At 42.9% G+C, this 25,869-nt stretch overlaps 1 protein-coding gene across 1 annotated transcript; it reads right to left on the bottom strand.

Moving 5' to 3' along the window:
• Positions 1 to 8,001: 8,001 nt before the first annotated feature.
• Positions 8,002 to 25,198, bottom strand: ADNP2 (ADNP homeobox 2). The gene is made up of 3 exons (XM_077752711.1): positions 25,083 to 25,198; positions 17,530 to 17,619; positions 8,002 to 12,722 (listed from the first exon to the last, which is right to left on the bottom strand). Exons 1-3 carry the CDS (start codon positions 25,188 to 25,190, stop codon positions 9,477 to 9,479), a joined length of 3,444 nt encoding a protein of 1,147 aa, XP_077608837.1. The 5' UTR covers positions 25,191 to 25,198; the 3' UTR covers positions 8,002 to 9,476.
• Positions 25,199 to 25,869: the final 671 nt, after the last annotated feature.

Here is a 25,869-nt window from a genome sequence, read left to right as displayed (position 1 = left end):
AGCCTAATGCGCCTCTTGCACAGGACTGACAAGACTCAGACGGGCACGGAATGCAGGTGCTATACAAATGCAGAATATATACTCTCAGGAACCACCGCTGTTGGAACACCAAAAAAATCACACCTGTTCCTCACTGGAATTCTCAAAAGCTGCCTTTACAGTAGTCTCTCTAATCACCAAACAATTGAAACGGCACAAGTAGTATAAATGCTCTCCCTCCCACCCAGAAAGACAAGCTTAGGAAGGTAGGTTTCTTACCCAGTCAACAGGGGACAGGTGTTCAATCCTAGCTCCGGTTATGATGCAGGCGCATGGTAAGGTGTCTCCACCTGGGTGTGCTCCCTCTGCCATCATTATTTTAGTTGGCAGGGGTGAAGGGATGACCACAGGGAGAGAGATTTGGGTGGTCGCACGTGCCCGTCTACAACTGCACCAGTCATCACTGTTAATAACTGCATCATACACATAGCACGGCGTCACAGTGTACGATACAGATGCACGCAATACATATTCTTTAAAATTAATACATGCCGCAAAGTACCTCAGCCCCTGCTCCACTATCCCTGTCAGGCTTACAAATGGCAATAATGGAAACAAGAAAAAAGTAGTTAATCAAATTGAATTAATGGCTACTTCTATTAAGCAACTTTCTATCAACTTAAAAACATAAGCGATCCATGTGAAGTTTTGCTATTCAAACTATCAAGCTAATAATCAATGCTATTCTTTGTACAGTCACTAAAAACTTTTTAACAATTCCATTCATAAGTAAAATGCACAAATTTAGTTAATCCTAAAGTAATGTTTATTACAGACCAAAGCCTTTGACAGGAGCCTTGAAGATCTACACAGAGCTGGTGAGCTTGCGGGTATGTGAGATATGCTGCATTGGGTTAGATCTCAAACACTGCTGTGATTTAAACACTAACATGTAGTTATAGTTAAATCAAAACTTTTTGGATTTTAACTAAGCTATCTTAATATTTAGGTTCCAGCTGAATTTGCAACAGATAAAGCTATTTAATCTATTTACTTGTTTTTCATTTCACGCAATTAGCACTTGGCAAAGAATCAAACGTTAGAAGATAAATCTCCAGAGCCTCCAGTGATGAGGGATAGAGTCACTAGAACTCTTTTGGTGCAACATTAATGTCCGACTTTGACTTTAGAAACCTATGGTATGGGGCACCTGGGTGGCTCAGTCGGTTAAGCGTCTGACTTCGGCTCAGGTCATGATCTCACGGTTCGTGGGTTCGAGCCCCACGTCAGGTTCTGTGCTGACAGCTCAGAGCCTGGCGCCTGCTTCAGATTCTGTGTCTCCCTCCTTCTCTGACCCTCCCCTGCTCATGCTGTCTCTCTCTCTCTCAGAAATAAAAAAAACATTACAAAATTTTTAAAAAAAGAAACCTATAATTTGTAATATAGTAACGAAGACCATGCTAATCTAAAATCATGAAGTCAGAGGAACTTATTCTGGCCTCACTCTTTTAGATTTTGGATTTGCAGTAACTCTGCCCATCTTGTAAATCAAAGCATACCTCACACTTACCCAAAAGCCACTGAAATGAGGCAGATATAGAAAATTTTGAGATGTGTAAGATATTCTTAAAGATTCAAATGGAAAACTCACAAGAACATGTCCAATAGCTGACGCACTTCATCTTGTGTTACCAAGTCTCAAGCTGCCCTTTCTTTGTATTTTTGTTAGCATCTTTCTACTACCAGACACATCATCTAAATCGACATAAGCTGTAAGAGTCAGACACATGTATATAGCATAGTCCCAGGGAAATTTGGTCCAAAGATACTTTAGTGTTTAGGAAGAGCTACATTATTGCTCCCATAGTGAAATATTTATAAAATACTGTAATGCTGCTGAAAATCTTAGAGGATGCCCACAAATAGAGTTTTAATAGTGAAAAGACACTATTAGAATATAACATTACCAAATGAAGGGTAGCAGCTTAATTGTTTAAGTATTAAAGTTTAAATGGAAGAAAATTTATCACTCTTGACACTCTTCCTACACATGGCTTATCACCACAGCCAGAGGGACCTGACTATTGAGGGTGCAGGCGTAAAGAAAGAAATCTCTCAAGACTTTTATGCTAATCTAAATAGTTTGAATTATGTGATGCAACCAAATGACTGGGATTGAGGTAGACTTCACGTTGGAAAGCAAAACCAAAGACTGTTATGGTTACCTGCAAGAACACACCATGTTCCAAACTCTTTAAAACTGCCTGTTCAGTCTTTTTGTATAGACATTAGCAACCCTGAGGGAAAGCAAGTTATAGACACCAACTAAATTATCTTTATGCAAGTCACTGCAAGCAAGCGGCTTGCTGATGAAATGCCTAGGAAGTGGCAAAGACCCATTCTCTGTTTCCAGTGGATGGAAAATGAAATGTATGATTATACTGAAACCACTTCTCATGAAACACTGAAGGAACCACTTCCCATCCCCTGCCATTCTGTAAATGGAAAGACAGGCATATGGGGCGAGAACTTGGCGTGCGTTCTCAGAATGAATAAGGTTAAATAGTTCATTTTCAGAACTTAAGTATTGAGAAATTAGATAGGGGATGTTGTTTAAATTATACTAAATCCCTCAGTCATTATGGTATTTTGATCCTGGAAACAAAGTAGGTTTTATTTGGGCAACAGTGTGCAGTTCTAAATACATATTTAAGGAATCATTTCTAAAGTGGGACTCCAATAGATTAGAACTTATAGACATGGTAATGTCCTTAGACCATTTAACTTTATTACTGAATAGATTTCATACTGAATTTACCACGTTTTTCACGTTAGTTTTAAAAATACTGAATCAAGGGCCACCTGGGTGGCTCAGTGGGTTAAGCATCCAACTTCGGCTCAGGTCATGATCTCACGGTTTGTGGGTTCGAGCCCCACATCGGGCTCTGTGCTGACGGCTCAGAGCCTGTTTCAAATTCTGTGTCTCCCTCTCTCTCTGCCCCTTCCCCACTCATTCTCTGTCTCTCAAAACTGAATAAATGTTAAAAAAATAAAGTACTGAATCAACATTAACATTTATTGCTACTGAAATTAACATTTCAGTATCTATTTTTAGTACCTCAGTATTACCTTTAGTCATCAAATCAATTAACATGGAGTATTATGTAGACTCCCAGGCATCAGCAATGTCAGTGGCGAGAATACGGCTAGAAAACTGCACAGTACTGGGGTGTTGATATATGTGTGTTGCGCTCACTTCTAAGTCAGTACTTTACCGGATGAGAATGGTTACTACCATCACCTGCAAATAAAAATGAAGTCAACAGTGAAATAGATTGTGACCAGGACACAGGGCCACCTAGAACCAGTACAATGTCCAGTTCATATGAGGTTATTGGTTTTCTAAGTTACAGAAGAACGGTAGAACTGAATGTAGCTAAAAGGCCCTTGTGGATGTATTTGGGGTCATGTGACCAGAGCAGGGCAAGAGGTCACAAGCAGAGGCTGAGCGTGGGGCTCCTTGTGCATTTCTTTTTTTTTTTTTAAATATTTTTATTTATTTCTAGGAGAGAGAGAGAGAGACAGTGTGAGCAGGGGAGGGTCAGAGAGAGAGGGAGACACAGACTCTGAAACAGGCTCCAGGCTCTGAGCTGGCAGTCAGCACAGAGCCCGACGCGGGGCTCGAACCCACGAACCGCGAGATCATGACCTGAGCCAAAGTCGGACGCTTAACCGCCTCAGCCACCCAGGCGCCCCTCCTTGTGCATTTCAAAAATTCCTGCATCAGTTACTATGCCTCCTTTTGTGTAAGTTATCTTGCCGACCTATGCACGCATTCTATTTAGTTATTTGAAAACACATATAAAATCTAAACTAGTTTTTAAAAATTACCTTCCCTCCAAAGTGCATAATTTCACAAGTCCTATTCCACAAAAAAGCCAACTGTAGAGGAGCCCTCTGTCCTTTTTAAGGCCAAAGACACTTTCCTTGTAATGAGAAGACCTTAAATTAAGGTTTCCAGCATTCCTGGGGATACAGTCTATGTGATCATATTAACGTATGTGTGGTGTTGAGAGTGTGGGCTCTTCTGCTTATTCTCCACTGTTTTTCTCAGTATGAGTATTTCATAGACAGCAGAGGGGTCTCCATGCCTTCAGTCTTCCAATTTTGACAGCTGCTTGGTAGGGGGCTGGGGAAGCAAAAGGAGTCAACTTATCTGTAAACCCTGGAAAAACTGTTTTGTATGGATTTTACAACTCAACTAACAATATTATCTTGAGATATTTCTATGTATCTATACAGAAAAGTTGTCTTAAGAAAAATTACTGAACCATTAAAAATCTACCACTCATTGCTACTAGTTATTCAATATTCTCTAGCTTACTTCTAGGTAAATGGTGACTTATTTAACATTATATTAGACTTTCCACATCATGGATTGTAAGCTGGAGGAAACCAATTTCTGAAAAAATATATTCATTCACAACAACTAATTCTGCACTTGTACTTGAATGTAGAACCACACAATGTTAGTTTGTTCGTAGTAAATGTCTCTATGGTTGCTGAAGATTTGTTTATGATTTGAATCTTAATAACATTTTAAATTTTTACTGGAAAAGCTTTCCTTCTGAAAAGGACTCCATATATTTTTTCCCTTAAAAATAAACAAACAGCTCATGAGTTTGCATGGGACACAGAAGTGGTCAGAGGAGCTACCTTTGTCAAAGGCTATGAAAAGCTCATCTGAGCTACTCCTTAGCACCTTATAAATGTTTCCCCTCAAAATGTGTCGACAGATCATGTGCATGAATGACTGGTATTAGTGTTTTTTCTCAATATGACAATATAGTGGACAGATACAACACATTTTTTAGTTTGATTTTAATCTATTTTATAAGGTCTTTCTATTTTATTAGGATGCACTATACATCTGGATACACAAAGACCTAGGTACACGTATGGAGAGAGTAGATATAGTACTAGACACAAAGACAGTATTGCATCATGAAGTGACAGGTCACCTTGAGTTAAGTTGACCTGGAGTAGGGTGACAAACTTGTCCCTAGGTGCCTGGATGTTCCCAGCTGGGCCCTGTAAAGTCCAGAGAAATACAAGTCCACCGGGACAGCCGGTCATTCTACCTCTAACCCCATTTCTCCACCTATGAAATAAGAGACATCGTATCTTGTCCATCAAGAGCACCAAGCTCTCCTACCTTGGGCAACATAAGGACCTGTCTTATGCATCAGATCCCATATGTGTAAAATGGAACACTATCACGTCTCTATAACTAAATGTTAAAGTGCAGATAGCCCTTTAGCAAACAACACAGTAAGCACTCAGCATGATGTGACATTATCATTAATACTACTGTTAAAGTATCCAGCCCATTTCCTACCAATGGTAAACAGCTGATAAATGTCTAGGAACACTGCTTAAAAACTGAAGTGAAAACGAGGTTAGAGTTTGGGGCCGAGTTTTTCTTCTTTTCTTAGGGTTATTTGTTGCTTTGTTTAGTGAGCTCTTAGGAAATCTAGAACTGGGGGTGCCCGGGTGCCTCAGTCAGTTAAGTGTTCGACTTTGGCTCAGGTCATGATCTTGCGGTTCCTGAGTTCAAGTCCTGCTCCGTCCCTCTCTCTCCTCTCTCTGCCTCCTCCCCCCAGCCCCCATGCCCCGGCTTGTGCTCACACTCTCTCTCTCAGATAAATAAACTTTTAAAAAAAACTTTTTTTAAAGAAATCTAGAACCGCACGGTACTCCTCAGATTAAAGGGGCAGCTGGATGAGGCTGGGAGAGGAGGCGGGCGGCCGCCCTCACACACACACCCGGGAACCTGACGGCAGGAGCTTGGCTGCGCCGGGCTGCCTCAGGGAACACGCTCGCACTGGAGGCCTCACCAGGGCCGTGGCCTTTGAAGGTGAGGGGAGATCGGTAAAGGATCGACTACTGCACAGCACAGAATTTCCAGAGCTCTTACTTCAAAACTTATGAAGAATGAGAACATCATGTGCTTCGTGAGGTAGATGAAACTAAACTGAGTTTGAGAAGAGGGATAACGTGCACCAAGGAAGCCAGGTGACCGAAGGCCTTTTATGAGCAAAAACCCATTCCTGATAACCACGTGGGTCATTCTGAAAGAGCTCCAGAAAAACATCTATGCCCAGAGATCCGAGTCCAGTGTGGGGATACAGTAGCTGTGCAGGACCTCTGTTTTCATACCTATCTGTGGTGTGTGGATGAAGGTCTTCTGGCCCCTGACTGGCTTGTCACTGATTGTAGGTTGGTCTCACTGACGGAGGTGAAGGGTGGAAGTGTCCGCACGCAGGTGGGCTAACTGAAAGAGCCCCCTGAGGCCATGCGCACCATGCAGGTCTCCATGCTCCTGGGCCAGCTCATCTTGGACTCTGGCACCAAGGCTGCCATTGCATCCAGCACTGTCCTTGAACATGGCCATCTTGGCCTCTGTCTGGCCTGTCTGCCCCATCCCTGCAAACCTCCATCGTGATGTCTGCCGTCCAGATTCTTGCCCTGTGGCCCATGTTACAGAAGGCAGCAAAAGGCATATCTTTCCAGCAACCATGTGGGAGTCACACTGCTGTTTGCACTTGCAGCCTTGGGCGGGCTGCCGTCTATTAGTGCTGTGGGAGCTGTCCTGCGGCCTTCTGCTGGCTTCCACCTCGGGCCTCTGCCCTGTATCATTCACCTGCAGATTTTTTTTTTTAATATTTTTACTTCTAGGAGAGAGAGAGAGAGACAGCACGAGCAGGGGAGGGTCAGAGAGAGAGGGAGACACAGACTCTGAAACAGGCTCCAGGCTCTGAGCTGGCAGTCAGCACAGAGCCCGACGCGGGGCTCGAACCCACCAACCGCGAGATCATGACCTAAGTGAAAGTCGGACGCTTAACCGACTAAGCCACCCAGGCGCCCCCACCTGCAGATTTTTAAAGAAAATATCCACAGAGGTGCCTAGGTGGCTCAGTCGGTTAAGCATCTCACTTTTGATTTTGGCTCAGGTCATGATCTGTCTGTGAGACTGAGCCCCACGTTGGGCTCTGAGCTGATAGCACAGAGCTTGCTTGGGATTCTCTCTCCCATTCTCTCTGCCCCTCCCCTGCTCATTCTCCCTCTCTCGTTCTCTCACTCTCTCACTCTCTGGCTCTCTCTCAAAATAAATAACTTTAAACAAACAAACAAACAAAAAAGAAAACATTCATGACCCTTGATGTGAGGCTGAGATCCAAGGGGACTTGTCCAGATCCCTCAGCCACACTAGAAACCTCCATTTCGTTATCAACCAAGCTGACAGACTGGCTTCCCAACCAGTCTAAGACGGGAAGGTAACGTCCCATTCTGGAAGCAGCATGCTGATGACAGTGGGAGACCGAGATCATTCATATGAAGACTTGGCAGCAAAGGCTGACTGACAGCTACAACACAATTAGAAGTCAGAATTCCTGTCACAGTGGTTCTCGTCAGCGTGGATTCAAGGACATTTTTGGTTGTTATGAAGGAGAGAAGGCAGGGGTTGCGGGAATGGCAGTGCCATGACTTGAAGCAGCTGAGGTTATGGCTGCCAGTCCAACACTGTACGGGACAGGGCAGTCACCCCCAACAAAGAATTATTGCCCAAAATGCCAACAGAAACCCTGACTAGTATCCCTAAACAAAGGTGGGCTAGCCGCTCTCCTCACCCCGACACATAGCAAACTGCTGCTGTCGACACCTCCAGACCTGGCCTCCACCACACTGACTCAAGTCACCAACGCGGCCTCAGTACAAGCCTGCCACCCAATATCCGCTTTGACAGTGGAGGCCAACATTACAGACGTGTCAAGAAGATCTCACCACATCAACTGTGGGGACACTGGTAACTAGCTCTTTTGGGTTATCCTGACCTACTTTCACAGTGACAAGTAGTGTTTTTTAGCAAATAAATGTGGTATCTATTTCTACATTTAGATGATTACTGAGTCACAGTGACATAACTGTTGACATAACTGTTGAAAGAATTAAACAGCTCTGTTTGCAGTGGTATAACAAATTTTAATTCAAAATAGACACTCTGAAACAATAGGTTAAAAAAAAAAATAAACTTCAACAAGCTCTTTTTGGATTTACAACAGAGTATACCAACAATCACAGACCAGTTTCACAATTGCCTCAAAAATGCACATTATAGCAATTACATGCAAGTATTCTATTTTTTAAAATCCATAGAGTAACTTTATCTTCTTTCCCAGAGACTGTCATGGCCTCTGAGTGCGCTGGACAGGTGCCTCTGCTGTGTATCGCCAGGAATACGACTTAAGGTCAAAACTGGCCGGTCTCCATTGCTGATTCTGGTGCTTTTAGTTATTCTGTGTGCAGAAAAAAACCCTGGAGGTTCAACTGTCCAAAGGACAGTAATACAGTGGAGTTCTTCAGCAATACCCCATCCCATTAACCCAGACAACTGGGCTACAGAAAGCCCATTTCCCCAGAACAAATATGTTCACTTCTAGGAAACCATCAGAGACGTAATGTACCAACATGGAGACAGCTCTTGCTCTACTCATTTCGCTTTGTCCCCTGAAAACCTATGCCTACATTCCAGTTAGTATCCACACTCAGGGGTAAAAATGTTATTCCTGAGTAACATGGTCCTTCCCTTTCACTGATTCATGAACAGTCAGGTGAGGAAGCAAATTCGTGTGTGTGTTCAGCATTTATTCTAAAGGCACTAAAAATTTATTGTCTTACTTTTGAATGGGGAAATGACTTACCACCATATCAAAAAGGGAAGAAGTCTACACTGAAAAGGGTTTCTGCACCTACAAAATTGCTTTATTTGAAAATAACTCTTAACGAGCTAAATAGCAGGCTTCAGCTTCAGTATATTTTTAACAAAGGAAAACATTTGGTTTTCTATGAGTTGTAATAAAAGACAGCTGCTAGGACAAACTTGAAGAAATGTAAATCAAAATCATAACCTAGTAAGCAAGTACCTTGCAACGAAGAAGAAACAGCGGAAGTTAATGCAGTGCATCCTTAGGGAACTGTACACGCAGGGTGTGTGCTCACCTCTGTCAGCACTGATGCTTGTCATTTGCTGCTACACAAGAAGCTAATTGAGGGAGGTCAATGCAGTTAATCAGGCATTCTGAAACAAGCTGAAATTTCCTTAAATGAAAACACATATAGATTTCAGTTTTCATCCTACAATACTGACACTACTGGGAAACAAGACGTGCATGAAAGATCCAAGGATTTAATTTACATGACAGGGAAAAACTAAAAATAATTGTTACAAAATCAAACTGCAGGAAACAATAAATCTGAAAGAACTATTCACTTCTTTTATATAGAAGTCTTTCTGAGCACCTGAAATAAATCTAAAGAGCAGCATAAAGACCACTGAAATTGATTAGTTCAACATACAGTGAAGAAAATAACATTTTTTAAAATCTCAATTGAAAAAACTAATTATCTAGTACTTTAGATTTCCTAACTTTTTTTTTTTACAAGTTTTGTGGCTCATACTCAAAGTTCAACCTGTGTTTAACATTTTTAAGTTCAGACATATCAAAGCCTAAAAGTACAGAAGGCTTGTGATTTTTTATTGCTTTCATGCAAATATATCTTCTTTTTCCAAAAAATGAAGCCACATCAATTTTCCATACCCACAAGAGCGAGGAAAGAAGTTCTATTTCCTTTTTACTAGGATATGGTCTCTTGTGGAAATAGTCTCTAAGAAATTGCTTTTTTTCTTCATACGAACGGTCTTCGTATTTTTTGGGATTTAATGCTAAAATTTGAAGAGCGTCTTCACTACCCAGTGGCCCCTCGGTCCTGACTTCATTCCTCTGTCTCTTAAAAGGCACTGCACTTGTCACCTTCTCAGGAGCCGGGGCTCCGTCGGTATTTATGATGAGGGGCCGCTCCTCCACGTCCCTCTGGTCTTCTGTCCCCAAGTGGCCATCAGGCAGCTTCCTCTTGACAGGAAAACTGGAGTCGTGGACCACCTCCCCGTTCACAAAGAGCAGCTCGCTGTTCTCGATCAGACGAGGCTGTGTCTGGAGGTCTGAGCTGCTGTCCTTTGGGGCGCTCCTGCAGCGCAGCAGGTGGATGGCAATGGCTGCCAGGGTCATGTTGCCCGTGTAGACCCCACAGCAGTGGATGCACTTGAAGGCCGGAGACTTCAGAATTGTATGGACTGTTGGTGTGATGTGGTGCCTCTCTTTCAAATGCAGCTCGTATGCCTCAGTCGTCACGAAGGTGCCAAAGCAAAAGGGGCAAGTGAGTGCTTGTTTGCTGGGGCTCCCAGAGGTGCCCTCTGTCTGGGGCCTCACCTTTATGTACACGGGCACCAATGACTTGGAGTGTATCCCCGCCAGTATCGCCAAGTAGACTTCCCGCTCCCCCAGCTCCTCCTTTGGCAATATGGTAATGAAGTCAAGGTGGGGAAAGAGCAGGTTGCCATTAGCATCGATATCCAACTGAAAACCTTTGTTACTATAATCCACAGGCAATTTCTTCTTCCCTCGGTGCATAGTCCTACTGTGCTCCGAAAGGCCTTTAATGTCGTGGAAAGTGCACGGACAGAACAGGCACCCCAGGCCGTGCATCAGCAAGTGATGGATAAGCTCCTCCTCCGACACTAAGCACTTACAAGAGAGACAGCGAACCGTTTTCTCTCTCATCCACTTTAAAAACGGTGCACATGCTGCCAGCTTTTCAGGCTCCAGTTTTTCAGCAGATTTGGATTCACTATGCTTATGAGCCACCTCCATGTGAACCTGGTAGACGTTGGAAGGGAAGAGCTCGTTGCAAACTGGACAGGTTTTCCACTGCTTCGCCTGTTTGAGCGCCTGGCCGGCCTCTGCCACAGATGGAGAGGCCTGAACAAACACACTCTGCGTGGCGTTTACCACCACTGGAGGAGAGGGCATGCTGGCCATGGAGCTGGCCATCTGCGCGGCCGTGCCCGACTGCAGGAGCTGGATGGGCACCTGGGGTGGGGGGACAGTGGCGACGCCGCCTGGAGGCACAGGCAAAGTGACAGACACGGGCGCAAGCGTGTACGTGGGGATCCCATTCACCTGCTTCCCTGTAGGGATCAGCTGTCTGAGAATAGAGCCTGACGTGAGGAAGGTGGTGTTCTGAGCAGCGCCAGGTCTAAGTGGCTGACTTGCAGGCAGGGCGCTGGTGCTCACGGACTGGCTAAGCTGCAGGACGCCGGGCCTCACGGGCTGGCCCACGGGGAGCACTCCCGACACGACGGGCTGACTGAGCTGCAGAACGCCGGAACTCATGGCCTGGTTCACAGGGAGAACGCTCGACGAGACCGGCTGGTTGGGAGAAAGGAGCCCCGGGGGCACCACCTGGCCCGCAGGCAGAACCCGCAGCGGGACCGTCTGGCCCGCAGGCAGAACCCGCGACGGGGCCGTCAGCCCAGCGGGGAGAACCCCGGACGGGGCCGTCTGGCCAATGGGGAGCACCCCTGACTGGACCATCTGGCCCGCAGGAAGCACCCCAGAAGTTGCTGTCTGTCCCGAAGGGATGACCCCAGCAGGGGTCATCTGGCCTGCAGGCAGGACTCCTGGCGGGACTGTCCGACTCACAGAAATCACCCCCGGCGAGACGGCCTGGAGAACCCCGGGAGTGACAGACGGACTGACTCCTGGAGGAAGGACTCCAGGCCCAGCGGGTCTGTTTATGGGCCCGACCGGCTGGCTGAGGGGTACAGCCCCTGGACGGATGGTCTGGTTTATGGGGAGGACACCAGCTGCAATAGACTTATTTACGGGTCCGACTGGCTGACTCAAGGGCAACACAGGATTTGCTGACTGACTGAGCGGGACTCCATGGGAAAGAAAGACAGGCTGGGGAGCCGAGGGTGGCAGAGGGAGGTTGCTCTGGCCCACAGGCAGAGGACTGGGGACCAGGGTCACGTGGGACTGGGCAACGGCAGGCGGAGAATGGGTGAGGCTTCCAGAAGTGCCCGAGGCCACGGTCACTGGCTGGGCTGCGCCCTGCACTGGCTGCACGATGGTCTGGCTCTGGCTGCTCTGCGGCAAGGCAAGACGAAAGCAGGGGGGGGTGGCCGCGATGCCCGGAGCACCGCTGTTCGGGGGCACGGCCAAGGGTGCCGCTGGCTTCGGAGCGATGTGCATCTGCTTCAGAAGTCCGGGCTTCTTAATATGTTCTGAGATCACGGATCTAAGCTTATTTTCCAAATCCCTGTGTATATCCGACGTCAAAATATGATACATTAAAGCATCCTGGCTGCTGGCGTTGGCGCTGCACTTTTTACAGTAGTACTTGTCAGACGGTGGCATCTTCTCAGTAGAAAGGATGTCGTCGGCTTTTGGCTGCTCACCTGTTTCCTCAGTTCGCAGGCCAAAGTAGGAGTTAATTAAGTAGTGAAAATGGGCTACCAGCACATGCTTCTTCATACTGTAGTACAATGTGTTTGAAAAGTTACATTTTAAACATGTAAAACTTATCACGTCGCTCCTAGAAGACTTAGTTTCACCTAAAATATTCACTGTGTAGTTCTGGACTTTCCGGACAGGTGCATGAAACATTCTGAAGTGCCTTCCCACAACTTTGGGTTGAGAGGAAAATACACAGTTTGGGCAAGGGATCACCAGCTCTTGATCAATTTCATCTTCATGGTAGCGATGTAAATGATTTTTGAATGAAGTAAGCACTTTTGTAGAGTATTTACAGAGGCTACAACAGTACGGCTTTGTTCGATATCTCTGTTAAAAAAAAAAAAAGTCAAGCATATTTTAATAAAAATACCAGATGCTACACCTTCTACAGTTCACAAGTATATGAGTCTTTTTCTTTTAATGTGCTGGAAAATGTAACACTGTCACCTCTCAGGGAATGTGTTTTTTCTAAACCAGAACAAGCTGTTTCTTAAAGGGCCAGAGAGTAAATACTGCCTCTATGCCAACTACTTGGCGCTGCCACTGTCACACAAAGTGCCGCAGAGAATATGTAAGTCAATGAGCGTGGCTTTGTGCCTATAAAACTACAGACACTAGTTCAAATTTCATAGACTTTTCATGTCACACAACAGTATTCATTTCCTTTTCCTCAACCATCTAAAAAAGTAGCAGCGATTCCCAGCTGCAGACGGTGCCCGCAGGCCCTGGCGCACACAGCACGTCGCTCACTGACCCCTTCCAGGCCATCAACTAAAACTCAACCTCCTTACTCCAGCAGAAGAAACTCACTCAGTTCTCTGCGAGAGAAGTTGGTTTCTCCCTTTCCCCTCCATTTCCCATAGCTCCAACGTTGTTTGTACTTCAAATTCTAAAACCTCTAGAATTTACCTGCAAACAATCTAACATGAAAATTGTTACACCATCATTACTATCTGTTCTTTCCCTCTCTCCTAGAGAAGGTAGGAGCCAAACGAACGGTGCTTACAACACGCAAGTGTCCAACACACTGTGTGACAAGTTGTAAGGAAAGAGGCTATTCCTTCAGTGCTACGATAATCCTCAACGAGTTCCAGGCCAGAACTCAGACCAACCACGCAGAACTTCTCTTTGGGGCAAACACAGGTGAACCCAATAGGCCTGAGGCGTAAGAACAGGCATGTGTAAGAGAGCTGGCCACCTGAGCGATGCATCCAAAAATTTGCTGGCTTGTGGAGGTTTGACACCCATGAAGTCTTTGGTCTCGTGAGTCTGCAGACCCTGGAGGTGCTGAACCACGGAACACCTGGCCCTAGTGTCCCCAAGGAGGAAGGTAAGGCCTGGACCTTCACGCGAGGTCCAGCGTCGGCTGTGGGTGACATCTCTCTGCAACACTGCTTCTTGCCACCGCGGTAGGTCACCCCACCCTTCCTAAGCCTGAGTTCTCATGGCCCCTGCACACACACTCTGTAGCTTCTGTCACCCTCTCTCTCCTATTCATACAGGTTTCCATCTTCTCACAAGTCAGAGAAATCACCCAAACATGTTCAACAACATGGAACTGCCTTCTCAGCAGTTAGCAAAATCCCAGGTTCTGCCATTTCAGAGAGCCTGCAGAATAAACCTAAGGTGACGGCCAACCCCAGACCAAAAACTAAAAAACAACCCATATTTCACTATCTCAGAAATCTGGATACACCTTACAACTAACAGTTCAACAGTACAGCACAGTTTAAGTATCGCTTTAGGTTTTTTTTTAGCGGTTCATTAAAAAATCGTGTGTCTTAGAACATAGTCAATAATTTTGTAATAACACATGTTAACAGTGACTACACTTTTCGTGGTGAGCACTGAGAAATGTATAGACATGTTGAATCACTGTTGTACATCTGAAACTAATATAACATTCTATGTCAACTATACTTGACTGATACAATTTTTTTAGATTTTTTTTATTTTTATATTTTATTTTTTTATTTTTGAGAGAGAACACGCATACGTGCAAGCAGGGGCTGGGCAGAGAGAGAGAGACACACACAGAGAGAGAGAGAGAGAGAAAGAGAAAGAGAGAGTATCTCAAGCAGGATCCACGCTGTTTGAAGCCTGACACAAGGCTCAATCCCACCACCCGGGGATCATGACCTGAGCCAAAATCAAGAGTTGGACACTCCACTGACAGCCACCCAGGTGCCCCTAGAATTTTTTATTTTTAAGTAATCTCCACACCCAATGTGAGGCTCAAACTTAAAACCCAGAGATCAAGAGTCGCTTGGTCTCATGGGGCATCCAGGAGACCTAATCTAATAATACATTTTTTTAAATGGTGTGTTTTATACTTGATGAAGTAGTATAGTAAAAAAAAAACCAACTAGTTAATGAAAATTACACTCAATAAAAGAGCCAACAGAAATTACTAACAATTGCATATTACTTACTGTTAGTGTTGAATGAGTAGGGAAAAGATTTCATAAAATGATTCCATTTTAAAATTTTAAAAAGACTCATCGTTGGAATGAGTAGGGAAAGATTTCTTAAATATGAAAACATAATCCATAAAAAAAACTGGACTTCATTAAAGTAAGAAAGCTTTTACTCTACGAAAGACACTGTTCGGGCGCCTGGGGGCTCAGTCGGTTAAGCGTCCCACTTTGGCTCAGGTCATGACCTCATGGTTCGTGAGTTCACGCCCCACGTCGGGCTCTGTGCTGACAGCTCAAAGCCTGAAGCCTGCTTCAGTTCTGTGTCTCCCTCTCTCTCTGCCCATCCCCCTACCAAAAGTGAATAAACATTAAAAAAAAAAAAAAAGAAAGACACTTCAAAAAATAGAAAGACAAGCCATGGGCTAGGAGACCATACTTGCAAACCTCATACCTAATAAAGGACTTGTATCCAGAATACATGTTGTAGACATGTTCAAGTCCCAATAAGAAAAATAACCCAATTTTTAGAAAATGGGCAAAAGACTTTAACATTACCAAAGAAGGCATCCAGGTGCCAAATATACACATGAAAAGATGCTCAACATCTTTAGTCACCAGGTAAATGCAAACTAAAACCACAAACAGTACCACCACACCCCAGTAAAATGGAAAATAAGTAGAGAGACCCATAAGCACCATATATGAGACAGAATCGAGTCTAGCTTGCATGCAGAGTAACTAGATCTGCCTCCCCACCACCGCTGCATCACAGGGGAAAAGCAAAATGGTATAGCCACTTTGGAAAACAGTGTGGCAGTTTGTTATAAAGATAAATATGTACTTAATGACCACACACAATCCAGCAATCTCAAGCCTAGGCACGTCTCCAAGGGAAATGAAAGCCTACGTTCCCATAAAAGCCCCCAGCAAAAGCTCTAGGGTGAGCGATCCCTCAGGAACACAGTGAGTGGAGACCTGGGCCCGACTGGCAACAGAGGAAGAGCAACGACCAAGGACAGACGCAGAGGGCTGCAGCGAGGCATCCTGGGTCTGGCAGAGACTCCAGCCCTGGACAGTGCACCGTCTCCCTGACAGGCTGCTTCCTCAGGTCCCAGACTAACTGAGCTCCGTCACCTGAAGAACCTTAGCACATCTCTGTCCCCAAAACCCAAATGTCTAACAAATCTTTTTTCTGAGCCGCTCAAGACCAAGGCACACAGTCCACGTGACTGCACATTTCTGCCACCTTAGGGACAACCAGGAGTAAGTGCTGAGCCAGCAGACAGCACGGTCTCTACCACACCAGGCAGCAGCGGTTTTTCTCAATATGTTGTCTAGCCAACAAATCCAATTCTACTATTTAACACTTTGTGCCTAGACCCTGTTCACCCCAACAGAAACAAACTCCTTGAGGAAAACTCTAATTTGTATCTCTGTGTATTAGGCACTCCAAAAGTTTTACCTACTTTGTAGCAGGTTTTTAAAAAGTGTTTCTTGATGAAAAGCATGTAATTATATATTACACTGCAGGTTACGTTACAGGATCTTCTGAGAATTCAGAAGACAAAAATCAGTGAGATGTAAGAAAAGATTTATGAAGTCAAGGGGTTCAAAGCAAGGCGTATCGGAACAGCCATGTGCTATTCCAAGGAGGAGAATAACCAAATCGAAGCAGTTTCCAGGCATCTTGTGTCTGATGTAGAGGGGGGAGTGTCTGCTCAAGGAAGACAGGAGACCAACAGGTGTGACACAAGACAGAGGCAGAAGAGTCGAACTCAGGTGAACAGCTGACAACAGTAATGTCGATAAAGAAAACTGTGACAGAACAATGATCAATCAGTAATAGGAAAAATTTATTTAAAGTCAAAAGTCTCAGGGCGACTGGGTAGCTCAGTTGGTTAAGCGTCCGACTTTGGCTCAGGTCATGATCTCGCAGTTTGTGGGTTCAAGCCCTGCAGTGGGCTCTGTGCTGACAGCCAGACCCTGGAGCCTGCTTTGGATTCTGTGTCTCCCGCTTTCACTGCCCCTTCCCTGTTTGTGCTTGGTCTCTCTCTCAAAAAGAAACATTAAAAAAATTATTAAAAAGAAAAAAAAACCCAAAAGTCCAAGGCCAATATGACTTGGACAAACGTGGAAAGGGAAATGGAGACTGGGACAGTTAAGTCAAATCTGGGTCGTGCTGACCTTGATACTGATGAAGGTGCTAATGTTACGGATGGCTGGGTAGTAGGAAAGGTTTTCCAGAAGCAAATACTTTAATAAGGAGAATGTAGCTTGAGTCTGCTTGGGTTTGAGGTCTCAAATTATTATAAATCGTGTTCCTCAACTAAAAGATACATATTTTAAAATTTTAAGCTTTAAAATTTAAATTTCTGAAACCAGGTGTACCTTCATCATGCATAATGTCATGACACTTATTTTTACTCAAAATAGTTAGAATTCCAAGGCCCTTCTTACATGAGTGTCATCTTATGATCAAGGACAAATAATAGTTTCACTACATTACTTTATCAACTTTAGATACAGAAACTTCTCAAGGCATCAATGATTCTACGTTCTAAGGCATTTCACCTTTTCTTTCTCTTTCCCTGAATGCTTACATTATACCTCTCCCCCTCACTAATGAGCAATCCCAACACATGTGATGTTCCTCAAAACTAAACTGACACTTACCCCAACTTCTGAGGAAATATAAAAATCAAATAAAAAATACATACCACTTTCTTTCCAGAAGGTTCCCAGAGAGAAATATCTCCCCATGATGTGTTAACAAAGTACTTCTCTCCTGGATCAAAGCCTTTAAGGTCCTTTTAAAAAGGGAGAAAAAGAGAGATCATTAAGCAATTGCAGAAGATAAATAACCTGAAGGGATTACTTAGCACCTAAGAAATCCACGTGGGAAAGTGAAATGAAAATGGAGCCCAGGAGCAAACTGCAGCCATAAAGCACAAGAACAGAGGAAAAGGCTGAAATAACCCAATTAAATATTAAAGTTTTAAAGGTCTTTTGAAAAATTTTTTTGATATTTATTAATTTTGAGAGAGACAGAAAGCAAACGGAGAAGGGGCAGAGAGGCAGGAGACAAAGAATCTGAAGCAGCTCCAGGCGCCGAGCTGTCAGCACAGAGCCTGACACGGGGCTCGAACTCATGAACTGCAAGATCATGACCTGAACCCAAGTCGGATGCTTAACTGACTGAGCCACCCAGATGCCCCTAAAAATTAAAGTTTTAAATTCTAGTTAAAAACTATATTTTATTAAGAATTAAACATGAGATTTCCCACGAATATTTTTTTAAAGTTTATTTTGAGACAGAGAGCGCAAGGGGGGGCTGGGGCAAAGAGAGAAGGGACCGAGGATCCGAAGAAGACTCTGTGAGTGGGGCTTGAACCCACGAACCCTGAGATCATGACCTGAGCCGAAGTCGGACGCTTCACCGACTGAGCCACCCAGGTGCCTGCGCCCCCACCCTCAACCAATAGTTTTTTTAAAAAGAGAAGCTCCATGAGCAAACACGGTCTTCTGTCAGTGGTAAGCACTTGGGAGGTTCTTGGGAGAGTATCAAGTGGGAGCTCCAAATGTGCGCCTGACCAAGGACACCAGAGTCAGCCATGGAGAGGACAGCATGGACTAGGGTGTGGCCAGCACAACAGAACGGGGTGAGGAGACAGTGAGAGCTTGGCAACCAGATGCAATGGGGTTCACATCAACCCCGTGTCAAACAAACCAAGTGCAAAACGTATCTGGAGAAAAACTGGAGAAATCGGAATATGGACTGGGTATTAGATAAGAAAGGCAAACATTTAATAACACAGAAAGATGCAGGTAACTGAAAAAGTAATAAAAAAGCACAATCAAGAAGAGCTCACAGTAGTAAAGACTATTCACATGTGTATGTGTTTACACTTGTACGTACAAAGAAAGAGAAGGCTAAACAATATGATGTCATTAGTGGTAATCCCTGAATGGCAGAAATGTGGCATTTTTAATTTTATTTTCTAAAGAAATGATTACCTCTATTTTCTAACTTTCCTAGTTTATATTGCTGTTTTTATAATAAGTAAATATTATTTTAATATAAAAGAGATTTGTTAAGCCAGATGATAATATAATAACTGTCTTCAAGTATACATATGCCAATACACTGCTTACCAAGTCAATTCAGAACTGGAGAAAAGTGCAAATTATTACAAAGATTTAAATTGGAAATAATGTGTTCTGAGGTTTATAACATACATACATACATACAAGTAAAATGACAATAACACAAAGGCTAGAACAGGAAATGAAAGCATAGTATTGGGTTTTTTTCTTTTAATGTTTAGTTATTAAGTAATCTCTACACCCCATGTGGGACCAGAACTCGTAACCCTGAAATCAAGAGTTGCACAGTCTACCAACTGAGCCAGCCAGACACCCACTGTAAGGTTCTTTTATGTGGAGCAGGATTATATTAGAAAGGTAAACAGAGGCACCTGGGTGGCTCAGTTGGTCAGGCCCCACATAAGGCTCCGTGCTAACAGTGTGGAGTCTGCTTGGGATTCTCTCTCTCCCTCTCTCTCTCTGCCCTCCCCTGCTTGTGCTCATGCTCGAGAGCTCTCTCTCTCTCTCTCTCTCAAATAAATAAACTTTAAAAAAGGTAAGCAAAAACTTATAGCTAATAAGCCAATAATGGGAGAAAAAATAGAATAGTAAAAAACACTGAATTCAAAACAAAGCAGAGGAAGAATAAAAATGAAAGGCACAGAAAAGACAAGTAAAAAGAAAGAGACACACGGGAGAATTAAACCCAACCAGATCATTAACCACATTAAAGAATAAGACCTGGAAACTTTATTTTAAAGTAAAGGCCAGATAATAAATATTTAGGGCTTTGCCAGCCAGGCAGGATCTCACACAATTACTCAGTGCCACCGTCATGCACAAAGGCAGCCTCATGCAGCCTTATGGCTACAAGCGTGGCTATGTTCCAAGAAAGTTTATTTACATAGTTGCAAGCCACACTTGGCCCACAAATCATAGTTTGCCTACCCTTGGTCTAAATACTTTAATTAAGAGGCACAGACTATCAGAGTGGGTAAATAAGAACAAGATCCAATTATATGCTATTTACACAAATTTCACTTTGAACATTTTTTTAAATGTTTATTTTTGAGAGAGAACAAGTGGGGGAGGGGCAGAGACGGACAGAGACAGAGAATCTCAAGCAGACTCTGCACTATCAGCAAAAAGCCAACTTGGGGCTCAAACTCACAAATCGTGAGATCATGACCTGAGCCCAAATCAAGAGTTGTATGCTTAACCGACTAGGCCACCCAGGCACCCCAAATATTTCACTTTACAAAGACACAGGTTAAAGGTAAAAAGATGAAAAGACATGTGTCATGCTATAACTAATCAAAAGAAAGCTGGAGGAATCATATTACCATCAAACAAAGTAGATTTCAGGGGGAGAAAAGAATATTAACATGGACAGAAAGTCACTTTATAGCAGGGCCAATTCATCAGCAGAACAAAGCAATCCTAAACATGTATGTACTTTAGAAAGAGAACGTACATGAGACAAAAACTAACTGAATTGAAATGAGAAATAACCAAATCCAAATATATGGTTGGGGACGTCAACAACCCCTCTTCTCTAAAGGAGCGGTATCACAAATCCCCAAAACTCAGGAAGGACACAGCGGCCCGAACACAACGGACCGCCTGACCACACGCCGACGGGCCTCTCAACCCCGGAACAGCACACACACGAAACACTTACCAATACAGAGCTTGTGCAGAGCCCTAGGTCTCAATACATTTAAAGGAACTAAAATAATTATGAAGTATGTTCTCTAACCAAAGCAAAATTTTACAGAAACATGTAACAAAAGATAATCTAGAAAATTCCCAAATTCTAGAAATTAAACAACACCCTTTTAATTCATGGATCAAAGAAGAAATCATGAACAAAATTAGACAGTATTTTAAAACTGAATCAAAGTGGAAACACAGTAAAGCAAATGTGAAGGATACTTCTAAAGCAATGTTCTTAAGGGAAATTTATGGTGTTAAGTACTAAGAAAATAAAGACCTAAAAAACAAGACCACTACAGCTCCTACATAGAAGAAATTATATGAACAACTTTATGTCAATACTATGACAACATAAGTTGAAATGGATAAATTCCTTAAAAAAGGACTACCAAAGCTCACTCAAATAGAGATGATAACCTGATACCTAGTCAAGAAATTGAATTCATAGTTAAAATCCTTACCATAAAGAAGACTCCAACTCCAGATGGCTTTCTTGGGAATTCTACTAAACATTTATGGAAGAAATATTATCAATTCTACACAAAGTTCTTAAGGAGGAAGAAACAATTCCCAACTCATTCCCCAAGTGCATTACCTTGACACCAAAACTAGACAAAGATACAGAAAAAATTAAAACTACAAACCATATCACTCATGAACACGGATGTAAAAATCCTTAAGAAAAATTTTGCAAATCAATCCAACATATAAAAAGAACCAAGTGACGCGCCTGGGTGGCTCAGGTCACGATCCTGCAGTTCGTGAGTTCAAGCCCCACGTCGGGCTCCCTGCAGACAGTGCAGAACCTGCTTGGGATTCCCTCCCTCTCTCTCTCTCTCTCTCTCTCAAAATAAATAAGTAAACTTAAAATATGGGGCTAACCAGGGGTGCCTGGGTGGCTTAGTCAGTTAAGCGTCCGACTTTCGCTTAGGTCATGATCTCGCGGTTCGTGGGTTCGGGCCCCGCGTCGGGCTCTGTGCTGACTGCCAGCTCAGAGCCTGGAGCCTATTTCAGAGTCTGTTATCTCCCTCTCTCTCTGACCCTCCCCTGTTCACGCTGTCTCTCTCTCTCTCTCTCTCTCCTAGAATAAAACATTAAAAAATATATATATATGGGGCTAACCATCACATTGCATGGTAACGTAATGAACATTCTTATCACTACTGTAAACTTTATTATGAATTTTTTTTAATTCAATACCACCAAATGTTAAAAATACAACTGAAACCCTCACACACTATTAACATGAGTGTGGAATCACACAACTACACTGGGTAAAGGTCTGGCCGTTGTATATAAAACTAAACAAGTAAGCCCAGAAACAGATGTCCACAAAAATACTTTTACAAGAATATTCATAAGAACCTTATTCATAATAACCAAAAACTAGGAGGAGTCTAGGTGTCGACCGTCAGGAGAAAGGATCAGTGAACTAGCCCATCCATGTAATGGGTACTGCAACCACACAGAAGAATCATTCACAGGAGCACATATAATTTCATTTACATAAAACTGTAGGATACGCAAATCTAACCTATATACAATCCTACCCAGTCTTTATTTTTTTATTTTTTTTTTAATTTTTTAATGTTTTATTTATTTCTAGGAGAGAGAGAGAGACAGCATGAGCAGGGGAGGGTCAGAGAGAGAGGGAGTCACAGACTGAAATAGGCTCCAGGCTCTGAGCTGGCAGTCAGCACAGAGCCCGACGCGGGGCTCGAACCCACGAACCGCGAGATCATGACCTAAGCGAAAGTCGGACGCTTAACTGACTAAGCCACCCAGGCGCCCCAACCTACCCAGTCTTTAAAAACAAAGAAAACTTTTCAAATCTTATCTCCATAAAGGCTCCCCAGCTAGAAGTGATCTTTCTGCCTGTTTCTCGCTCTTAGTGTTAAGTGTGTATCTTGACTCCTGCTCCAAGAACATTCTTAGTCTATTTACTAAAAGATGATACTACACTTCAGGGCCGTTTTTTGAGCATCAAACACATGCCAGCCACAATGCAGGAGGTACCCACATGTTATCATCTGAAATATCCTGTGTCTATACACATACACTTGTATTCTTAGCTTATCTGTACATTCTTTGCAAACATTACTTAAATACACACACTTAGCATGATAAAAAGATTTATAAGAAAGTTATAAGAAATGATTTATAAGGTTACTCGGATGATCAAATATATATTTCTCAGATAAAGTTGGTCTTTGTTCACAGCTCCTGAAAAGGCTTCCAAGCTGTAAAGGTGCAGGGGAGATTTTGTTATTAACGAAGTTGACTTGTAGAACCCCCCCAAAAGGTGCAGCTGGTTCCCAGGACGACCAGCCCAGCTTCTAGGGAGGTGAGAGGGCCTGGAGGTTGGATTAGCCAATGACTTAATCAGTCATGACTATAAAAATTTTATTTCCCTCTTCAGAGAGCTTCCACATGTGGGAAACCAAAACACTTGTGTTATATGAGGGTGGGGGAACCCCCCTACACACCCACATTGTAATTGAGTATGCAAACTTGATTATTGTTTTTAATTTTAGAGAAAGAGAAAAAATGGAGGAGGGACAGAGGAGAGAGGGGGAGGAGGGAGAGAGAGGGAGAAAGGAAGGGAAGAGGAGGGGAGGGAAGAGGAGGGGAGGGAAGAGGAGGGAGGGAAGAGGAGGGGAGGGTAGAGGAGGGGAGGGAAGAGGAGGGGAGAGACAGAGAACCTTAAACAGGCTCCATGCTCAGTGCAGAGCCTGATGCAGGGCTCAATCCCACTACCTGGGATCATGACCTGAACTAAAATTAACAGTCGGACACTCAACCAATGACCACCCAGGCACCCTGGAATTGGGTCTAGGAACTTTAAAAGACTTATCTGTTAACAATGGACTATGTCTACTATCGGCCTTCTAATCTCGTCTCCAAATAATTACCTTGCTTTCTTCCTCATGCATAAAATATGACTTATAAACAGAGATGCAAAGAACTCTTGAAAATTCTCTCACTTTAAGACTGTTCCTGAGCAGTAGTATCTACCAAAGGCTTCGACTTCAGTATCCCCCCCATCCTTGTATTTCCAAATGGATTTTCCATCACAGTCTGTTATTAAAAGTACTGCTATACTTGGGAGTTTTACTTTCATTCATCCATTCAAAAAATATCTGTTAAAAATATATATACGTGTGTGCATGCGAGCGCCAGATCACAATTCTGGTCACAGTTACCACAGTGGATAAACGAAACAAGGAGGTTCTTGTCTTCTTACATTCAAGCAGGGGAGACAGATAATAAACAACATCAGGTACCATGAGATTTGAGCAAAGCAGAGCAGGTAACACAACAGAGAATAGAGGAGAAGGCAGCATTTGAGAAGTAATGAGATACTCTGAGATAGTAATGTTTGAATGGAGAATTATCTGGGATCCTTCAGAAATTAGTATTTGTCTACTTGAGAGCAACAATCAATTGCAGCCATAATGAGGACCCTGGTAATTTACTAGTCTTTCAGTATTAGACCAACTTTTAATAAATAAACCAATCTGGCTGAAAGTCTGAGATTTGAACATTAAGAAACTGAACATCTCCCAGGTCAATACTGTGAATCGAACTGTTCACAAGTTTAAAAAAATCCAAAGTAGGGGCGCCTGGGTGGCTTAGTCGGTTAAGCGTCCGACTTTCGCTTAGGTCATGATCTCGCGGTTCGTGGGTTCGAGCCCCGCGTCGGGCTCTGTGCTGACTGCCAGCTCAGAGCCTGGAGCCTGTTTCAGTCTGTGACTCCCTCTCTCTCTGACCCTCCCCTGCTCACGCTGTCTCTCTCTCTCTCTCCTAGAAATAAATAAAACATTTAAAAAAAAAAAATCCAAAGTAGACACGGTCCTGTTTTGTTAGTTATGAATAAAACATGCATACAATTACCAATGGCTTTACAAATACACACCAAACCTTATTTAACAGTATTTATTTCTTTAATATATATGTCAGCCGTATATTCTCAAGTTGTAAGAAAGGAAAAATTATACAAGAACATAACTTATCAGCGTATGTGACTGTGATTTTAATTTTTAAACTTTTGTTAAGACTGCATATATTAAATTCACAAATCAGAAAAACCCTATCATATCATGTACGAATCCCCATTTGGTAATTACTCCAACAATAGTGGGAAATTAAGTTAGGAAGGGTGTTCTTTTGCTAAAATAATAATTCAATACTTTCCCTTCAAGATCAAAAACAAATATATTTGATAATTAATGACAATAAAAAGGCCCACCTAAAAGTGACTTTAAAAACTTGAGCAGCTTAAAGTAGCTCACTTTATGTCAGAAAGACATAAATAGGAACTAATGATGTGCTCATGCAGTCATTTGAATTACTAGCAATTTCCATCTTGAAGACTCTTATCCATTCTTCAAAAACTCCCAGTTCAAATCTCCCTCCAGAAGCCACCCTCTAACACCATTGTCTTTTCTGCATCTGCCTTCGGTGCTCTTACCTTCAGCAACTCCTTGCAGCTGTCGAGCCCAATATCCACAAGAATGCCTTTCACCTTCTTTCGTACCTTCCTGATGTTGTCAAGATTTTCCACAGGAATTTGAAACATTTTTGAATTTTTCCTTAAAAAGAAAGAAAACAAAACTGAGTACCTGTATCTACATCTACATTCTTAACTGAGTTGGTAAAACGCTAAGAACAGAGTAATTTTCAATAAATTATGCTAGGACACCTACATATCCACATGCCAAAAAATGAAGCTGGACCCTTTCTTTCCACCAGACACAAAAATCAACTCAAAATGGATCATACACCTTCATGTTAAGAGCTTAAACTTTAAATCTCAAAAGAAAACAGGCATAAGTCTTCATGACTTTGGATGTGGCAATGGATCCTTAGGTACGACACCAAAAACCACTAACTAGAAAAAGTTGGACTTCATCAAAATAAAACACTTTTACACCTCAAAGGAAATCATCAAAAAAGTAAAAAGAGAATTCACAAAAATAGGAGGGAACATTTGCAAATCATATTTCTGAGAAGGAACTTACATCCAGAATATATAAAGAAAAAAACTCATAAAAACTAAAAGACAAATAACCCAACTTAAAAATGGACAAAATATCTGAATATTTCTCCAAAGATAATATGCAAATAGCCATTAAGCACATGAGAAGATGCTAAATAACATTAGCTGTGGGAAATGAAACTCAAAACCACAATGAAATATGTAACTTTACACCTACTAAAATGGCTAGAATTTCTTAAAAATGAAAAACTCGGTGTTG

This window comes from Crocuta crocuta, unplaced genomic scaffold (genome assembly GCF_008692635.1).
Source record: "Crocuta crocuta isolate KB4526 unplaced genomic scaffold, BGI_CrCroc_1.0 scaffold101, whole genome shotgun sequence".
Lineage (NCBI taxonomy): Eukaryota > Metazoa > Chordata > Mammalia > Carnivora > Hyaenidae > Crocuta > Crocuta crocuta.
This window is presented reverse-complemented; position numbering and strand designations above follow the sequence as displayed.